This window comes from Colletotrichum gloeosporioides, assembly GCF_011800055.1.
Source record: "Colletotrichum gloeosporioides strain Lc1 chromosome Unknown consensus_56, whole genome shotgun sequence".
Taxonomy (NCBI): Eukaryota; Fungi; Ascomycota; class Sordariomycetes; order Glomerellales; family Glomerellaceae; genus Colletotrichum; species Colletotrichum gloeosporioides.
The window spans coordinates 215,571-234,004 of record NW_025544701.1 but is presented as its reverse complement, the minus strand read 5'-3'; the positions used below and the strand labels follow the sequence as shown (position 1 = coordinate 234,004).

At 53.2% G+C, this 18,434-nt stretch overlaps 5 protein-coding genes across 5 annotated transcripts; 2 read left to right on the top strand and 3 right to left on the bottom strand.

Moving 5' to 3' along the window:
* Window positions 1–2,780: 2,780 nt before the first annotated feature.
* On the bottom strand, window positions 2,781–5,046 carry GCG54_00011809 (Cell division cycle-related protein res1/sct1; the record flags this gene model as incomplete). Its single annotated transcript, XM_045411701.1, has 2 exons — window positions 2,781–4,781; window positions 4,996–5,046. 2 exons carry the CDS (start codon window positions 5,044–5,046, stop codon window positions 2,781–2,783), a joined length of 2,052 nt encoding a protein of 683 aa, XP_045262299.1.
* A 1,332-nt stretch (window positions 5,047–6,378) lies between these two features.
* GCG54_00011808 (Aflatoxin B1 aldehyde reductase member 2) lies at window positions 6,379–7,541 on the top strand (the record flags this gene model as incomplete). Its single annotated transcript, XM_045411700.1, has 3 exons — window positions 6,379–6,714; window positions 6,769–6,789; window positions 6,846–7,541. The coding sequence occupies 3 exons, from the start codon at window positions 6,379–6,381 to the stop codon at window positions 7,539–7,541; spliced, it is 1,053 nt and encodes a 350-aa protein (XP_045262298.1).
* A 1,752-nt stretch (window positions 7,542–9,293) lies between these two features.
* Window positions 9,294–10,922, top strand: GCG54_00011807 (uncharacterized protein; the record flags this gene model as incomplete). The annotated part of the gene is made up of 1 exon (XM_045411699.1): window positions 9,294–10,922. The coding sequence occupies one exon, from the start codon at window positions 9,294–9,296 to the stop codon at window positions 10,920–10,922; it is 1,629 nt and encodes a 542-aa protein (XP_045262297.1).
* Window positions 10,923–14,332: 3,410 nt separating this feature from the next.
* GCG54_00011806 (putative D-xylulose reductase A) lies at window positions 14,333–17,479 on the bottom strand (the record flags this gene model as incomplete). The annotated part of the gene is made up of 6 exons (XM_045411698.1): window positions 14,333–15,281; window positions 15,337–15,467; window positions 15,518–15,541; window positions 16,280–16,848; window positions 16,903–17,098; window positions 17,159–17,479. The coding sequence occupies 6 exons, from the start codon at window positions 17,477–17,479 to the stop codon at window positions 14,333–14,335; spliced, it is 2,190 nt and encodes a 729-aa protein (XP_045262296.1).
* A 375-nt stretch (window positions 17,480–17,854) lies between these two features.
* Window positions 17,855–18,207, bottom strand: GCG54_00011805 (uncharacterized protein; the record flags this gene model as incomplete). The annotated part of the gene is made up of 2 exons (XM_045411697.1): window positions 17,855–18,119; window positions 18,176–18,207. The coding sequence occupies 2 exons, from the start codon at window positions 18,205–18,207 to the stop codon at window positions 17,855–17,857; spliced, it is 297 nt and encodes a 98-aa protein (XP_045262295.1).
* Window positions 18,208–18,434: the final 227 nt, after the last annotated feature.

Below are 18,434 nucleotides of genomic sequence, written 5' to 3'. Positions count from 1 at the left end.
AGGCGGCATCGAACAATACGGACGTTCCAGATTCCATTGCCACTATCCACCCATCTCGTATGCGTATCGTACACCACCACTAACCAGCTCATGCAACGCAAATCCGGCCGCCGCGCTACATCTTCGTCACCGCACATGCCATTCCGCATACATCTTCATACTCCCCTGGAAGCCAAGACCCACAACAGAAGGACCGCACCGTTTGTCGGCGGCTTCGGGCGCGAGAATTTGGCCCAGTGCTGATCATGAACGTTGTCGTCTCATCTTACCCTCGATTAACCTCGAGATGCAGCGGCCATCACGCACAGTACCATGCATGAAATCTGCATCTTCCAGATGCATCACCCACATCTTCAATCCTGTCCGAGCATCCCTGAGGCACTGTCGGCGGGTTAACTCGACGTCAGTCCTCGTGGGCGCGTTTACACTGGCCACTCACACCGCATCGCCAACGACCTCCCTGTTCGCTATGCAACCTACCCAACACCAGCCGCACTTCGCGCCCGTTTCCAGCCCCCAACCATGCGAGGTCTTTCAGGGACCCCTCGTCGGGCCTCAGCCTTACGTCCTTCATCCGCTAGTTTTTTCGAACCCCTATGCACCCTGGTCATTAGCAATCCATTGGCTGACGCTCGAGAACACACTGCCGTACCAGGACGAAAGCGTTGCCATGAGGGGTTATTGCAAGGGTTGGCCAGGGTTATTCGAATTGCCTCATACCTTGGTCATCCAGTCACCACTCCTTGGAACGCTGAGGACATATCGCCTGGGCTTTTCCTGACCGCTTGTTCCCCTAGCAAGTCGGATGCAATTGTGACTTTCTGTCGTTCGCTTGATAGCTCCTCCTCTGTACTAGCCACCCAAGTCGTTATGCTGGTCATTCTAACCTCAGGAACCCAGAGCGCTCAGCTGCGTTTACCGCAAACTATTCTACTGTTGAAAACAACTGGAAGATTTTGCGAGTGACTTCACTGCCTTCGCTGCTGATTCGAGGGCATTTGTGTTGCATTACTCGCTTGTTGGTTCCCCGTACCGTGACCCTCGTCACAATGATTACTAACGAGGCTCAGGCTGTCATCTTCAACTTCGTAAGTATCGGAGCATGATGCTCAAATCTGAGAGGTCGAAATACGAAGATCCCAGCCTTGGCTTAGCCGCGCACTTGTAGCCTTCGATCATGTGCTGGCGGCATTGGACCGGGATTCCGAAGTTCCTTCTTCTGCGGTGCAACTCGCGGCTGGTGAGTGATGCCAAGCTTACCTCACCAGTGCAACCATCACGAGATCCATCCTTAGGCAGATCATGCCGCCGTCATCAAATTAGATGAAGAAAAACCACACATGGGATTGGACCTTTCCATCATTGAATCTGAAGTTTCGGTGAGCATAACAATTCATCCTCAGGATGAACTTCGCGTCAACGTCCAGCTTACTTGTCTAGGTTATTCTCGCCGTTGAGTCAGCCGGACCATGACCCTAGCACTCGGGGGAGACTCCTCTTGATTCCGCTTCATTCTCACCGTCATCACGTAGGACCGAAGTGATTGGGCTTTACCGCGACGTGACAAGCCCACCCCGGCCTACAGTCATGATTCGAAATCAAAAGAGACACCTCAGTGCTGCATTTCCGCTAGATATCTCAGACACCGGGCGTTGTCAGACGGGGAACGCTCCCGCAACTTTGGCCTTGTTGCCAAACAAGACACCGCCGAGATACACTCATCGTTTGCAACATTCCCCAAACTGGCGACGCCCCGACGCCCGGAAATGGGGATATTTCCCCACGCACGTAAAGTCCCAAAATCTCACCATGCCGCGGAAAGATGTTTCGTCCCTCCCCCTTATCCCCGCCGGGGGTCTAGAACGGGAGAAAACGAGCCTGTGACATGGCTGACTGTGAGCAAAAGAGGTCAGCGAGTCTTGCTGGTGGCACTAAACGAACCAGCCTGGCTGCGAGAATTTGGCGGTCGCGCACCAGAGCAGTAATTAACAAGCAGTGGTCATCAGAGCTCGAGACCATGCCCCCCTAGAAGCGAGATGGTTCACAGAGTCGCTATGGAGACTGGAGGAGGACAAGCTCCCGGGTACACTTTCCGGGTGTTGTGGTCTTGCGGATCATCCGGAGAGCAAGGGTAGACCATGAAACCCGGGCACACGCGCCTGCATGGGAGGAAAAGTACTGTGCTTCGCGGGGAGATTCAGGTGATGCGGTGCTCCGCAGCGCGTGGGCAGGAGTCTTCAGAGATAGCGCATCGAGTGATGCAGTTAGTCCTCGTCTTGGAACGCGGCCCCTTGTAGCAGGGAGCACTTTTATTGAACGGAGTCTTCTTCTTGTTGAACGGGATGCCTGGAGAGTGAGTCTTGAGAGACGAGAACACGAGTTCACAATGCAATGGTCAAAAAATACGTTAAACAAGTCTCATCAATCGCGAAGCTTTCCTTCTTGAAGCCCGCTAGACATTAGAAAGACTACCTTAGTCTGGCAAATATCAAATCCAATGCGTCCTTCCAATCGACGAACCCCCCGCGCTCTCTCATAACATCGCCTTGAAACGCCGAGAAGGAATAACAAGCCTTCAAAACATAAACCCCCATGAAGCCGCCCCCTCCTTGTTTTTTTGGGTCTCGTGAATCTGGCGAGATTGGTCAAACCGTCCCAAAGTCTCGCGCGAAAAGGTCTTTGTACATGCAACATCTGAACAACCCGAGCTGTCGGGTACTCTCATTCTCCCGAAAGAGAAAAACTCGCTGCGGCAGTAATGATGACAGCGTGCTCCGAGCTTACAAGCCGCCAATGCCGATGCCTATGCCCATCCCGACGTCCATAGGCTCGGGGCCGTCAGATGGCAAGTCGCGATCCTCCTCCATTACCCCAATGAGGTTGTCCAGGTTGGCGTCGAGGTTCTCTGCGTCTGCTGGGTCGAGGCATTTGCGCAGCAGACGGCGATACTTGTCAATGTTCTCACCAGTGCCGACCATGCTCAGCGCCTCGACGTAGTCTGATTCTGACTGCCGCTGCTCCGAGAGCATTGCCTGGAGTTGTCGAGCCAGGGACAGTCGGTCGTCATATGTGGCCTCGTCGACGTCCCCGTTGAGCATGCTGATTTCCTGATCGACGGCTTGTTGAACATGGAGACGGTTTTGATGCGTGATGAGCGACATGACCTGGTGATTGGCCAGAGTGGCTTCACTCATGATCTGCGCGGCCCCATCGTCCGCTTCAAGTTGTGCTTCAAGTTCGGCCATTTGTTGGCGCACGGCATTAAGTTCTGCTTGTGTATTTGAAAGGATGCGGCGAGCTTCCTTTTCGGCCGTGTCCTTTTCCCGTATCTCCTCGTCGTAACTGCCTGCCAAGTCCTGGAACTTCTCCATGATAAGAGGCGTGATGCGTGCTTGCACCGTATTGGCGGCTTCCGAGTTGAAAGAAGTCAGAGCGAGCTTCTTGCTGCTCATTTTCTCCGGCATGGCGTCCCTGAAGGAGACATGGCGTTGGGAGTCTGGCGCAAAAGGGGAAGATGAGCGTTGAGGCCCGCGATCCTTCTTGCTTGCGTTGAGCTGAGCGATGAGGTCCTCTGCCCGTACGCCCTCGTGGTTGGGAATATTGGCTGACGCCTGACGACCAAGAAGTGCCCTGATGCATTTCTTGGCATTCCGCTGCGCTGCGAGATGAAGGGCGGTGTTACCCTCGTTGTCTTGCGCGTCGATGATTTGTTGCACGTAAGCAGGTTCATGTGTTTCTTGAAGTTTGTTGAGAATGTTGTCCAGGTAGTATCTCGAGCATGAGTGGCTGACTACCCTGCCGTTCTTCATCACCGCAGCATGGTGAATGACCGTGCACCCTGAATGGTCTCTGGCGTCAACCGTATCGAACAGTTCCTTCATCACTTGCGGAAACGTTTGCTTCTCGTAGCAGTTTGTGAAGTGTACTGAGCGCATGAAGGGCGTTTCTCCTCTCACGTTTTGCACCGACAGACTAGCCCCGAAGCGACGCAGCTGCTTGATTACATCCAAATCACCCATGGCCGACGCCCAGTGCAAAGCTGTGTGTTCCTCCGAGTCGATGATCCAGTTTGGTTGGAAATTTGGTGGCGGCTCTGGGCGGTATGCTGGCTTCTCGTTTCTAGAGAGAAGAAAGTAGTCCAAAAGCTCGTCTCCGTATAGAGAGTGCTGTTGCTGTGTCATATCTTGGATAGCCTCCTCCCTCTTCCTCTTCCTGTGGCCGGTCGAGTGGTGTGACATGTCGAAACGGTCGTCCTCTGCCATGTAGGAAGCAGACGCAACAGTCAGGTTGTCAGGGGTATCATCTTCATTCATTAGGCCGTCAATGGCCTCAAACTCCTCTGGTTGCGTAGCGCCTTGCATGGAGCTGTTGGCAGTGGGCGGTGGGGGCTGCTGTTGCTGCTGGAAGCTCGCACTGGGCCACTTGGGCACCGCGGGTTTCTTCGGTGCCTTGGGTTTGCTGGTGTGTCGTGGTGCGGGAGGAGGACTCTGATCGCCCGGGACGTATTCGAAAATCGGTCGCAGACGGTCGAAGATATTGTTGCGTTGGGCAAGGGCCACGCCTTTGTCGAGAGGTATCCATGTTCCCTGGTACTTTCCGTAGCCTCCTTGAATCTTCTCGTGCTTTTCCTTTTGGACCTCTCGCTCGAGAATGCGTGTTCGAGCGGGCTTGTCGAACCCAGCAGCTTTCAGGATATGTGTCGCATTGATCCAGTCATCCTGCCTCCTTCGCATAACATGCTCTTTGAGATCATCTCCGAATTGAAACTCGTAAACGGGGATCTAGAACATGTTCCTGTCAGCAACTGCAATGTTGAAACTTGTGAAGAAGATTACAACGATGTCAAAGAATGTCGCCTGGGATGTCGATATCAGGCGAGGCTATCCCCCCTGGATGCTGGATTAAGCGCCCAGTGAAGCCGCCAAGTCGAATTGCAACATCGTGAATTTCAGGCCGGGCCATTTGACCGCGAACGGAACCCAAAAAAAAACTTACACCACTGTATGTAGCACTGTAGATGCCGGGCTGCGCATTGCCCTTGACCATGGTCAACTTCGTGGAGCAAGGGGCAGGCCCTGGCGTCTCGGGGTAAGCGGTGCAGTAGGCACTTTGGCAGCGTTGGCTCAGGCAGACGGCGAGGAAGCAAACGGTCGGAATCGAGGGGATTGGGAAGATGTTGTGGCGTTCGGTGGTCGTGAGGTTGTTGGCGAGGGCTCGGTGAGGCTTGGGGTGAGTTGCTGGGCCAGTATCACGGATTTTCTTTGACCAGAGTCGGGTGGATGCTCCTGCCAGGCGTTGGGAAAGGAAGGACGCGAAAGTCGCGGGTTGACGCGCTTTCTACGCGAAGACAATTAAAAGTCGCGGGGGCCTGAGGCGCGAAGCACTCTTGCCATGGCCCGAGCGCCATTGGGGAGAGAGGGCCCCGGCTTGGGGGTGGAAGGTGAGGAAGGAAGTGACTGGGTCACGTGCGTCAGCATGCGGGGTGGACCGAGCTCGCGTTCATTCCATTCCTTTGAAAGGCGCCACCAGAGGGCCACTGGCAAACGGCGGGGGGAGAAGTCTGCCCCTGCGGAGGCTGAATGGCTCCTGACAGCTGAAGGTGAGACAAGACGAGAGGCCTTTCATCCAGCGTTGCAATTGCAACATCTCTTGGCGCTTGGAGAGATGGAAGACATCGGCTCCAATTATGAGGCCATTTTGATCAGTCCAAGGTGGCCAGTTGCGAACCGTCACCCACAAAGTCCACTATGCGTCCTGGCTAGCCACGCAGACTAGGCAACATCAGCTTCAGCTTCAGCCAATTGACAACACACATAGGATTTAACGGACTTATCACGAACAAAGCGAAACTATGCCCATTCCCGTCATGCTCATTGCCAATCGCTTAGGCAGTCCTTCCTCGCGTCCAAGGCCCGTTGTTCGCCTGCAACTGGCTGACGTCTGATCCCATCTTTAGCTTTTCGGCAGCCTTATTTTCTTTCGGCACTCCAGTAAGAAAAGCCGATTTCCCGTCGGATCCTCCATCTCCTCGTCCCAACCGGGCACGTCCTCCATTAGTAATGCTCCCATTCCCGGCGCCGTGACGTCTTCAGTTGTCGCATATCTACCCCGCCATGGTGGTGGGGTCTGAACTCTCGTAACCCACTTCGACGGCTGCCGTATGAGTCTATCTAATCACGACATCGCTTCGTCGGACCAAACCATTGTAAACTCCAGTGATCGATATCGGACCCAAAAAGCCTCATATAAAGACAACTTGTGTGTGTTTCTTTCCTTCTGATCTTTCTGCCTTGTGAGACCCCGTCAACCAAGGTAATCCCTCTTATCGCTCCCGGCTTATCGCGCTCCTCGCAACTCAAGGATCCCCCAACTTCCACCATGCCTCTCGTCGCCTCAAACCCCAAGGATAGAATCATCCTGGGTCTCATGACCTTCGGCCCCAACGAGTCCGACGGCGCCCGAATCACCGATCTGGACACGTTCAACAAGGCCCTCGATGTGTTCCAGGCGCGCGGCTACAGCGAGGTCGACACGGCCCGCGTCTACGTCGGCAGGAAGCAGGAGGCCTTCACTCGTGAGGCTAGGTGGAAGGAGAGAGGATTGACGCTGGCCACGAAGGTTCAGTACCCTTCCTCGGCCGGTGATCATGCTGGCAGCAAGGTCATTGAGTCTGTCGAGACCAGTCTGAAGGAGCTCGGAACCGACTCCGTTGATGTGAGTTGACATGAAACCGATTCTCGCAAGGACTCAGCTAACTGGTATCCAAAGATTCTGTACCTCCATGCCGCGGTATGAGCTGCTCTTGAGCTTGTGTGACTTGGCATGCAACTAACGACCGCTTACAGGATCGCGCAACGCCATTCGCCGAGACCCTCGAGGCTCTTGACAAGCTCCACAAGCAGGGCAAGTTTGTCAAGCTGGGCTTGAGCAACTTCACTGCCTTTGAGGTGGCCGAGGTCGTGCTGACGTGCAAGTACAACGGCTGGGTGCGCCCGACGGTCTACCAGGGCATGTACAACGTCATTACTCGCAGCATCGACGCCGAGCTCATCCCGGCCTGTCGCCGTTACGGACTCGACATTGTCGTGTACAACCCCATCGCCGGCGGGCTGTTCTCGGGCAAGATCAAGTCCAAGGACATCGTCCCGACGGAGGGCCGCTTCTCTGACAACCACGGCACGGGCGGAAACTACCGCAAGCGCTACTTCCGCGAGAGCACGTTCAAGGCGCTGCAGACGATTGAGGCCGCGGTGGAGAAGCACGGGCTCAGCATCATTGAGACGGCGCTGAGATGGACGGTGCACCACTCGAACCTCAAGATCAAGGATGGCAACGATGGAATCCTCATTGGCATCTCTAGCGTGGCGCAACTCGAGGACAACCTGAACCACCTCGAGAAGGGCCCTCTGCCCGAGGAGGTTGTGCAGGCGTTGGATCAGGCGTGGCTCATCTCAAAGGCGGACACGACCAACTACTGGCACCTGGATCTGGAGTACAAGTACGACACCCGGGATGCCCTGTTCAGCGCGGGGGCCAAATAGGGCGAATGATGACGGGAAAGGGACCGATGGGCGGGAAGCTTTCTGATCTGAAGGGGAAACTGCCGTAGAAATGCAGGCATCATGGCATATAGTAAATTGGAAAAGGGACAGATGGCACTATCAGATGTCAAATCCGATGCACACGTGGATGGACCACGATATCGCTAGATGGGTGCTGTCGGATCTACCGTGGGCTTCGGCGCGGGGTGAGCGTGGGCTGGAGGCTGTCAGCGTGTGGTGGCAGCGGGCCATGTAAGTCATGCGACTGAATGCGTGATGGCGTAAAGGTGCTTTTGAGGCCCTCCCGACTGCTTCCCAACTGTGGCCTGTACCGCCGCAGCGGTCTGCTAGCGGTCTAGCAGATGGGGCTAGGATTCGTGGGCGCGAGCATTTTCAGCGGATCGGGGACGCAGGTGACAGAGTTGCGGAGTTGTTCAGTTGTCACGACGGCCATGACCGCAACCTGTGACGGGCGCGAGAATTGGTGGAAGGGTGTGGTATTGGGGTACTTGATTCGTACATTCGGCAGGGTCTGATAAGGCAGAGGCGACCGTGACCTCGACTGTGTGGGTGTCTGACTTTGAAATAAGGTATGCTAGTAAGGGAGGGAGGGAGGAAAGGAGGGAGCGGAGAGACACGAGCAGCATGGATTTTGCGTGTCACAGCGGAATCTTTGAGCGGCCCGGCGTGGTTTGTGAGGGTGTGCGTGAGTGCGTGCTGGGGTTCCGTGGGTGAGACCCGACAGCGACTGAGTGAGCACCGGCACACACTGAAGGGGGGGCACTTGGGGACTTGGTGTCCCCAGACAGGGACCCGACAGCTTTCGCAAATGTGGGGGGAAGTTGCCTGTGCGGGCTGACACGCTGCTGCAGTCTGCGGAAATGCGCAAGAAGGGAGGAACGTGTGTGTGCTGTGTGTGAGGTGTGGTGTGGCAACCCAAGGGAAGGAGGGGGGAGGAACACACCAGGCTGGACCTGTAATCTTTGGAAAGCGCACGACGTGGAAGGGGCAGCAGGAAGGGCAGAAAGGAGAAAGGGCAGCACCGCCAGGAAGGGCCTTCCGCGCCAACCGCCAACCGCCAACGCCCCGTCCTTCCGGCCGGCGCCCAGTTGCCAAGTTAGCGGTGTCTCGGCGTCGTGGACCCGTCCTATTAGAAGCCACAGACCTGCGATGTGGAAGGTACAGACTCGCAGAGGAAGGAGGGTACTTGCTAGTCGCTACTTCCTCTCAATGCTCGTGGGTACCTGCCCATCGTCATTCAGGGTAGGTACCTGCTCCCGTACGGTATTTGCTACCCGCCGCCGTGCGTCCCCCATGCAAAACTTACGTATCGCAGGGCTGCTCTTGACCCTTTTCGTGTACTGCCACAGTCCAAGACCCCCAAGTACTCGGCCAAGTATCCAGCATCCACGCCCGGTAGGAGGTTTCCTGAGGAGCCAGGCATGTCGTACGCACGCTTGTATCCACTTCAATGCAGCAACATGTGTCCTCCAACAAGCCAAACTGTCACTGTCCCTATCAAATGTGTGCCTGTCCATACCAATCCACACCATACTTACCTACCAAACCTCGACTCGCATACGACTCGCATATCGACTTCCAGTCTGAGCCTGTTTCCTCTCTCCCACTGACTGCCAGCTTCCCGCAGCAGCGATTCCCATTCAAGTCCCTCCTTATTTTTAGCCTTTTGTTCTTATCTATACTCCCTTCTTCCCTCTCTCCCTTTGGTCCTTCTTTTACAATCTACCTCTTATGCCTCCCAGACTCAATATCGGGCCGGACGGATCCCTCAACCACCGACTCGATCGTTCACCACGACACTCCAACCATCCGTCGCCTGCTCTGCCGAGCGCGACCACATGCGAATCCAACATCTCCGATTACATAGGTAGCGGAACCAGTAGCCCTGGACTGAGCCCCGGGCTCGACCAGCGCCTGGCCGAATTTGATGCATTGCGCAACGGCGACGACGATTATTTCAAACACGACTACGACGACGACGACGCCATGAGTGACACTCACCGACGCCCGCCCCTCCTCCGGAACCACGACTCTCGCTCTGGTCAGCCTCTCCTCAAGCCAAAATCCGACGACGACGATCACCTTCACGACGAGCGCCATGGCTATTCCACTCGCTCGAGAGGTGGCAGCCCCTTGCTGACCCCTAACCGACCGACCTTCTCCCGCGGCTCGACGCTTCGCGCACACTCTCCTTCAACAGCCAAAGCCAACGCGCGTAAGAAGTACATTTACGCTGCCTTCTTCCTCGTGTTGAGCTTGTTCTCCTTCGTTATCCAGACCGAGTTGTCGGCGTATATTCAGCAGGAGCTCGGCTGGAATAAGGCATACTGCATGCTCTACCTCACCCACGGCTCTTGGTCTATACTCTGGCCCGTCCAGTTGTTGATTTTGCGCATCCAGAAGCGCAACGTTCCCTGGCCTGCTTTTTGGCGCCGCCACCGCGAGCTGCTTCACAGCACCGCCATCATGGTTCAGAATCAGACCCTGGACTGGGCACGCCCCAACTCGCTCTCGCGCAAGTCGCCGCTGCTGTACCTCATCAGAACTACAGCCTTCGTGACGACCGCTCTGACTATTGCTGGCTTCAGCTGGTATGTCGCAGTCAATTTGACGACGCCTTCCGACTTGACGGCAATCTACAACTGCTCCGCGTTCTTCGCCTACGTATTCTCTGTGCCACTGTTGAAGGAGCCTTTGCGCCTCGACAAGTCCATGGCTGTGCTCGTCGCTATCGCCGGCGTTCTCATTGTCGCTTATGGCGACACCAGTCCCGGAGACGACGATGCGGCGCACCAGAAGGAAGCCGGCGAGCGCCTGACTGGCAACCTGGTCATCGGCATCGGCTCCGTGCTCTACGGTCTGTACGAGGTCCTCTACAAGCGCTTTGCTTGCCCGCCAGACGGCGTTACCCCTGGCCGCGGAATGATTTTCGCCAACACGTTCGGTTCCTGCATTGGCGCCTTCACTCTCACAGTCCTTTGGGTGCCGTTGCCTATCCTCCATTGGACTGGCATTGAGACCTTCTCCCTGCCCACAGGCTACACTGCTTGGATGCTCCTCGCCAGTGTTGTCATGAACGCCACTTTCGCAGGCAGCTTCCTGGTGTTGATCAGCCTGACGAGCCCCGTCCTTTCCAGCGTGGCGAGCTTGCTGACCATCTTCATCGTGGCCATCACGGACTGGTTCAGAACTGGAGAACCTCTTAGTTCTGCGGCCCTCATTGGTGGCATCATGATTATGCTCGCCTTCGGCATGCTCAGCTGGAGTACATGGCGTGAGATGACGGAGATCGAGGCAACAAAGGCTGTCGACCTCACCGATAGCGGCGATGATAGCGACCGGGATGAGCGCCAGGATTAGACTTGAGCTCGGGATTTGCATACACTGGCGTTGGGTGGTGTCGATGGTCACTCTGGTCTTTCTTTTCTTCTCTGTGTTAAGTATGGGCATTTGAACGGGGATCCAGCGGTAACTGGCATTGGATTATAACTGCAGCATTTTGATCACGACAAGCTGGAATGCTTCGTCGCAGCGGATCCAAGGAGGAGGAATGGGGCATTGCGTGCCGTGGGGATGTAACTGTTTCTTTTCATCGCATATGGGAGCCTCGTCTCGCCGTCTTATCTTTTTCGCTTTCTCTCTCAAGTTTGTTTGTTTCTCTGCATAGACGTCTCTCCCCAAGAGACACTGGTTTACTTTGTCTCTGTTTAGAACGCAGCGAGATACGAGGTGTTGAAGCTGCTGGATGGTAGTCGTTGGAAACAAGAACAAAACGCAACTTGCGATTTTTTGGCTGCACCGCAGCTCAAAACCGTCAACAAAAAACGTTCACTGACTTATTTTCTCTTCACATAATCCTAACCTACCGTAGCAGCTGTTCTTAGGCTTTCGCACTTGGACCTCTCATCGACCATATCCGCACATTCACACGAAGCCCACAGATCATGGAGCTAATTGTCCAACCAGATATCCAAGGTGAGCAGAGCTTTGAATTTTTTTTTGCGGCTGGGGACGTTTGTTTGACATGAAACAGGGGCGTCTCCAGCGATCAGCCCGAACCCGAGATGAAGAGCTCCACGCACCCGGTCCTTCCGCAGAGCAGCTGGAGGAGGACCCGCCACCCCGAGATTTCCGATACCGCAACTTGGGCCTTTGTGAACTTGGATGTCTTGCTAAAGTTGACCTCAACATCAATCACTGACCACAGTGTTTGTCTGCCTTACAGGATATAGACCATCTTGACGCGGTCTTCTGCCACATACGACCATACCCATTGGAAAACTCGGGATCCCGTCCGCTCTCCCATAGATAAGCTAATGAGGGCCGGAGTAGTAGTCAGGTCGGTGACGACTGGCGAATGCCCGGTGTTGTATGTTTTTTGGTGTTTTTTTAGTGATGGGTTTTGAGGGTATCGTGGGCGCGGAAGGGTGGAGCGTGGGTTGGTGGTGAAGTGTGCTGTGCTGTGATTGGCTGGTGGGTGGTTTGTTTCCTGTTTAGGTAAGTGGACTTCGGATGTCATATGACGTGAGAAGCGCAGAGGGCGCTGTTGGATCATGACCATGGAAAGAGACCACTTTGACGTTTTTTTGCGTGGCGTTGAGCAAGCTTTCTGTGAATCGTCATAATGCGCGAATATCTATTGGCTGGGAGTCTGTAGTGGTGGGATTTCGAAAACATGCCCGTCCAGACTATGTCGTTTCCCTACCTTACTCTCAAGTGAACAACGTTCAGAACCATCTCAAACGCAGCTGTCAAGTCTAGTCAAGCATTCTCTGCCATTTGCGCTGTCCTTTTCCGCCGCAGTCTGTTTGTTTGGTGCCTTCTTCCCATGATGTTCCATGTTCCAGAGTGCAAAGTTCTCGTCCAACGTGGGTAGGTAATGCTTCTTGCGTTCTTTCGATGATGAGAGGTAGTTCCTCTGGAACAGCCTGCCTTAGTGTTCCATAGTCGGATTCATAATCTATACACTCTCAAGCAGGCATATCCGCGTTGTTTTCGTCATTCTGGTTTCAAGATATCCTACATCTGCTTTGTTGGAGCATTTCCCGGTTCTGACATGTGGTTTCTGTATAATAGCCTCCTAATTTAAGCATCCAGCTCGCCCGAATACCAGCTTTCCTTCTTCATTTGGGAACAAGAGCTTGTTGAAAGAACTCTATGTGCAGCTATCTACATATATAAGTTTCATTCTCTTCCCAACATGTTCACACACCCTCTCTACATCAATAAGACTTCACACCAGCTAGTTTAAGCAAGCGATCAGTGAGCACAGGCTTCTCCAAAGAGAATGGCAACCAAGAACCACTCACTAGGGTAATCTCTATAGAAAAGATCATGCAGGAGCCTGGTCTGATCATTGGAAACCTATAAGAATTATGTAAGATTTCGAAAATCCGACAGAGGCTGCACATTTACCCGGCGCTGTGGCTTTCCACGCATTCTCGAGGCTTAGTGCCATGACCGTTGTGTTGAGATAGGAGGCCAGGTAATGAGAAAACACGTGAATTCGTTGCTACCTTACGGGAACAAAGAACAGCATGTCTCAGTATCCCAAGAGATATTGTATGAATGGTATACGTATCTTGCCCAATTGGGTCATGCGATGTTACCGCCAAGAGCCGCCTCTTCTGGGCAAAGTAACCCCATAGTTCAAGAGCTGACATTCATCCCACGCCGTTCCGTGCCGTATACTTGGCTTGGATAAGCTGTCAGTCTTGACTTTGATGGGTGTTCGTGGGAGTTGTGCACTTTCAAATCCTCAACCTGCAGTCCCCATGTGAACCCAAAAAGAACACCTAATGCCTGCCTTGCATGGTGGTTTTCAAGAACGGACGTTCAATAAGTGTTCAGGGGTTTAAAGGCATGTTGGGCCTATGAAGATCATGCAAGTATTAGATCGCCATCATTAACTTAGCAAGTTTCAAATGACTCAACTGGAGATGGTGGTAATGTGCCCGCCCCGCCTTTACATTGACGGTACGTCAGAGGAAAACGTAACCAAGTTCCAACACAAGATGATATTGATAGGCATTCAATGTCTCGAACACCTATATTAAGTTTCTTTCCATGTACTCCGCCTATATGTTCCTGCTGACACATTGCATTTTAATCGGGTAGGCTGGCCTCTTTCCCCCAGCCAGTTAGAGGCACAGTTTGGGCGCCGATGGCACTCGACGCCGCCCTCAGCGAGGTCTTCGCTGTTGCTGGGGATGTCCCGGAGGAGTTTAAAGTCTCTGCACATCGCCGTCTAAAGGCCAGTAATGCTGAGATACATGCAGTTGGGGACCGCGCACGCAGCAGCGCGTGGTCATACACTCTTTCTTTGCCTTGCATTTTGTTTCCTGCCCATACGTGCGGACCGATACTTGACGTCTAGGGGCATGGTTCCAACAACTGGGTCACAGATCAATTGTTGATTTTACCTACAATCCCTGGAACAGATACATAGGTATCTATTGCTGAGAAATACAACTTGACCTTGGGATAATGAACAATTGTCGGCTATGTTAAACCTCTATTTTGGGTCTTACCCTGACAGAGCAGCTTTTCTCATCTGTAGTGTTCGATGGTTGCCTTAATGATCCGAATAATGAAATCCAGAGAATCGTTATCAATAAAGTGAAACTGTTTTTTCAAGTCATGGCTTGTGTTGAGACCTTCAAGAAGTCCAGAAAGGAACACACGTAGGGTCGGCTAAAATGAAGTTGATTTTACCTCATAGGTCTCCCAGGACCATGCCCCGCTCTATGCGTAAGGTAGTTTCCCGGTATCTACTCGAGAACACCTTCAATCATGACCTTGAAAACATCTGGCCCTCCAGCCTTGACCAACTCGAACGCCTCCTCAGCCTGCTCAAACTTGTACCTATGCGTTACCAATCTCTTGACATCAATCTTGCCACCAGAAAGAAGCTCAATCGCGGCCGGATAGCTACCGGCCTTGTACCTTATCGAGCCCTTGACGCATAGCGCCTTTGTGCAAACTGCAGTGATTGGGAAAGCAACTACGTCTTTGCCCATGCCGGCCTGCACAAACGTTCCGCCCTTCTTCGCCGCAAACACGCCGAGCTGTATACAAGCCTCCGCACCGGAGCACTCAAGCACTACATCGGCGCCATCTCCCAAACCCAACTCATCGTTCATCTTCGCAGCGATAGTCTCTGCATGAACCATCGGGTCAACGCCCTCTCCAGCGCGAGGAGGGGTGTACGTCGCATCGGTGCCGTAGCTCTTGGCGACTTCGAGCCTCTTCTCTACGACGTCGACCCAAACAACCTTGCCGGCGCCCCAAAGCTTCGCAACGGCTTGACACAGGACTCCTATGGGGCCACATCCCAGAACGAGCACAGTCTGGTGCGGTCTCAGATCAGCTGTCTCGCAGATTGCACACGCCACCGAAAGCGGCTCTACCATGGCCGACTCTTCCATAGATACGCTATCAGGGACCTTGTAACAGAAGTCTGAGGCGTTGATGTAGTACTTGGCCAGTGTACCGTCGATGGGTGGCGTTGCGGCGAAGATCATGTTCGGGCAGATGAAGTAGCTGCCGGTGCGGCAGTAGCTACAACGACGACAAGGAACGCCGGGCTCCATGGCGACTCTGTCACCGGGCTTGAGATGCGTGACGTGCTCGCCGACTTCGACTACGACGCCTGAGGACTCGTGGCCGAGGACCATGGGGCCTTTGACAACATACTCGCCAATCCGGCCCCGTTGCCAGCTGAACAATTGGTTAGATTCACATTCACTGAGAAAGGCCCGGGAGCTTGGCTTACTAGTGGACGTCGCTACCGCAGATACCGGTCTGTGAGACGTGGACGAGAACATCATGTCCGTCTTTGAGTTGAGGCTTGGGCCTGTCTTCGATGACAACCTTTTTGATGTCTTTTAGAACGAATGAAGGATTCTGCGAGGTGTTTAGATGGTAATCGAAAAATCGATAGAAACAACACATACCTGCATGTTGATAGATCTCACTGTCTACGTCTGGTTGATGTGCAACAACTGTCTTGACCCATTCCAAACGTCAACGGCCCCTTTATGCCAGAATTGCCCGGGTTATGGGGGCGCGACGTTCTCTATTCATTGCTCAAAATATCAGTCATCTCTCAAAACGTGATACTCAAAGAACCACTTGCATCGTCAATGCTTTGGTCCCTGTGACGGACAGCAACGTTTCTGTGGGTAGGTGGCGCGTGAACTTCCTAAAATGGAAATATTGACGACGAGGCGGTTGTCGTCACATTGACTGCCATGAAACCGCCCCGTTAAGCTGGCGCCAAGTTCTAGATTCCATCTCGACCGAGAGCCCCACGACTTCGCAAAAAGTGGAGGTCTTCGATCCCTGGATTAAATCGTTCTTCATCTTCCTGAAAGTCCTTTTCCCCAGTGGTCCCATGCCTCGCTACGTCATAGGTTTCTTGATAGACTAAGACGTTCAGTATTCCTAGTCTTGTTTGTTGTGGCCGCCCCATGAAAGCGGATTCACTGTTATTACACTGATTACTATCTTGCCAGGGAAAGAGATTCACGTCCAACACCCCACTCCTGAAGCAAAGCTTCAACTCGGTACCCTGTGACAATTCCAAGATCATCTTCGATCTCCCGGAGCATGCCTACCAACCTATTCCTATCCTCGGTCTGGGTGCAGCACCTCCCTGCAACATACAGGGGCTGAATGGCACGAAGTCTGACTGCATCGCAAGGAGTCCCACGCACAATGGAGATGACCTCGGAGGCGTGGCCTTGTAGTTTATGTTCCACGTCACGAAACGCCCGTAATAGATCAAATGAGGTACGCCCTCCGACAGCACCGTCTCCCGGAAGCAGTTCTGAAGGACGGTGAATCAGCAAAAGCATGCATGCCATGTGATAGTACATCATCGTGGTAGCACATAGGTCGTTGCTGAACCAAAGTTCACGACTGAAGAGGTCTGGTGTGGCCTCGCTTGAACGCCTATCCGTGAAGAACGTGCCGTCCGCAAGAAAAGACGGGGATATCGTCTGAAACCAGGCTTGAAAATGGTCTTCAAGTGACATGAAAGCCAGTCTTGGTTGAACCAACATTGTCTCGAGATGTGATGACGGTGCTAGATAGTTGATGAGTTTGCATAAGTAGCGTATCAAAGTGTAGGATAAAGCCTTATCCCTCGCGTGTTCCGCTGTGTTTGCGAGGCTGTTTGGGCTAGCACCTGTAGTCAGACTCCCATTATCTTCAATCAAAAGACCCATGTTACGCCAGAGAGCGAGATTCTCCGTATCGATACGTGTCCTTCTGTGTGATACGACTGGAAAATGGGTTAATGAGGGCCCGGAAACAAATCAGTATTTGCTTCACTTACAGGATTCCTCGAGATCGTTCACCACAAAGTTCCAAAATCCGGCCTTGACTTGCATGATGTCTTTGGTAAACGGATAGACTGCCTCGAACATGGGGTCGGGATGGAGTAGCCGTCCATCATCGATGAGATCGAGCAGCTTGGAGAAACCGAACAAGTGGCCAGACCACGCGTCTCTATTCGCACTTATCTGCTCATACTGGATCAAGATGCAAGTCCCGAGCAGCCTTACAATGGGATCCTCTCCATCTGCTCGTACCATGAGATTCCCCTGCGACAGTGATGTTGGCGGTGAGGCATAATTCTGAGCGGGGTGTTCTGAAGTGATTGACTTCACTAGCGTTTGTATCGCTTTCTCATAGTATTTCGCCCCATACCACATCAACCCCAATGGACCGTGCTGGAGTTTAGCGGCAATTTCCTGTTGAGTCTTGCCGGTAATAATTGTCGACAAGGGACTTCGCATCTGGCCAAGCTGTTTGGCAGCAACGGCACAGGCTGCGTAGCGGAGTATCGGGTGGTCTCGGGCTAAGGTCAAAACTTCCCGGCTGAAGACTTCATAACGATAGAGCAGGTCCATCCTGTCTTGACCTTTCAGCAGCTTGTCTCAAAAGACCAATTTCCTATTGGATAACGCACCACGGGGCTATGCACTCTGAGTAGTGTCTAAGGAGGAATAGTTCTTCTTGAGTATTTCTGAGAGGGTCAACCGCAGAAGCTTCAAGCTGTGCAGAAGAGCCTTCGAGATGAACTTCGAACGCCACACTTAGATTGTCTTGTTCCAAGTGCGGGTCGTCGGTAGCCGGTGAGGGTTGTCTTTCTCCGGCTCCGTCAATAGTCGCTGGTTCACTGTCATTGCGGGCGTCGTCTGCATCAATTGTTTCTTCTCGATAGACGCTAGTATTGACCTGTGAACCAGACGAAGGTAAATTCACTACACTCACTTCTTAGCCCATCAGCAAAAGCCAGCCGTAAATGAAGGGTTCAGTTGTTTACCAGCGTCATCATTCTGAAGTGGGGCATTTGACGCCGTCTCAGAAGTAGCATTCACGTTGTTGGCATCTTCTTGGTCACCTTGGACCGAGTCATTAAACCGAATCGATAATTCATGCTGCCTGAATATCGAATCTTGCAGTCGACAGTTGCGATTGGCCTTCCGACATTGACCACACTGGGGTTGCCGCTCGTCACATTTGATCTTGCGTCTGCGGCATTCTGGGCTGCATGTCAATCAGCAGATGCCATGCGCTGTCCAACGAACCACCCATGCACTTACCAGCCTTTCCGTGATCGCTTCTTTCCTCGCATTTGTTCTGAGTGTCTGGGTCCGCTGCTTGTCTGTGGCATTGGTTGATCTCCAAAGCGTTCGACGAAGACTTTGTCTAGTCGCACAAATTTCTGAATTTGGTAGTTTAGGGTTGAAGTCAGTTAGAAAGTCCGGACAAGCAAGAAACCCGTCGCCTATTCATCAGCGCAGTCAACCTCGCGTAGGAAAACAACGCATAATATTCCTAAAACCGTTAGTGCGTTGGCTC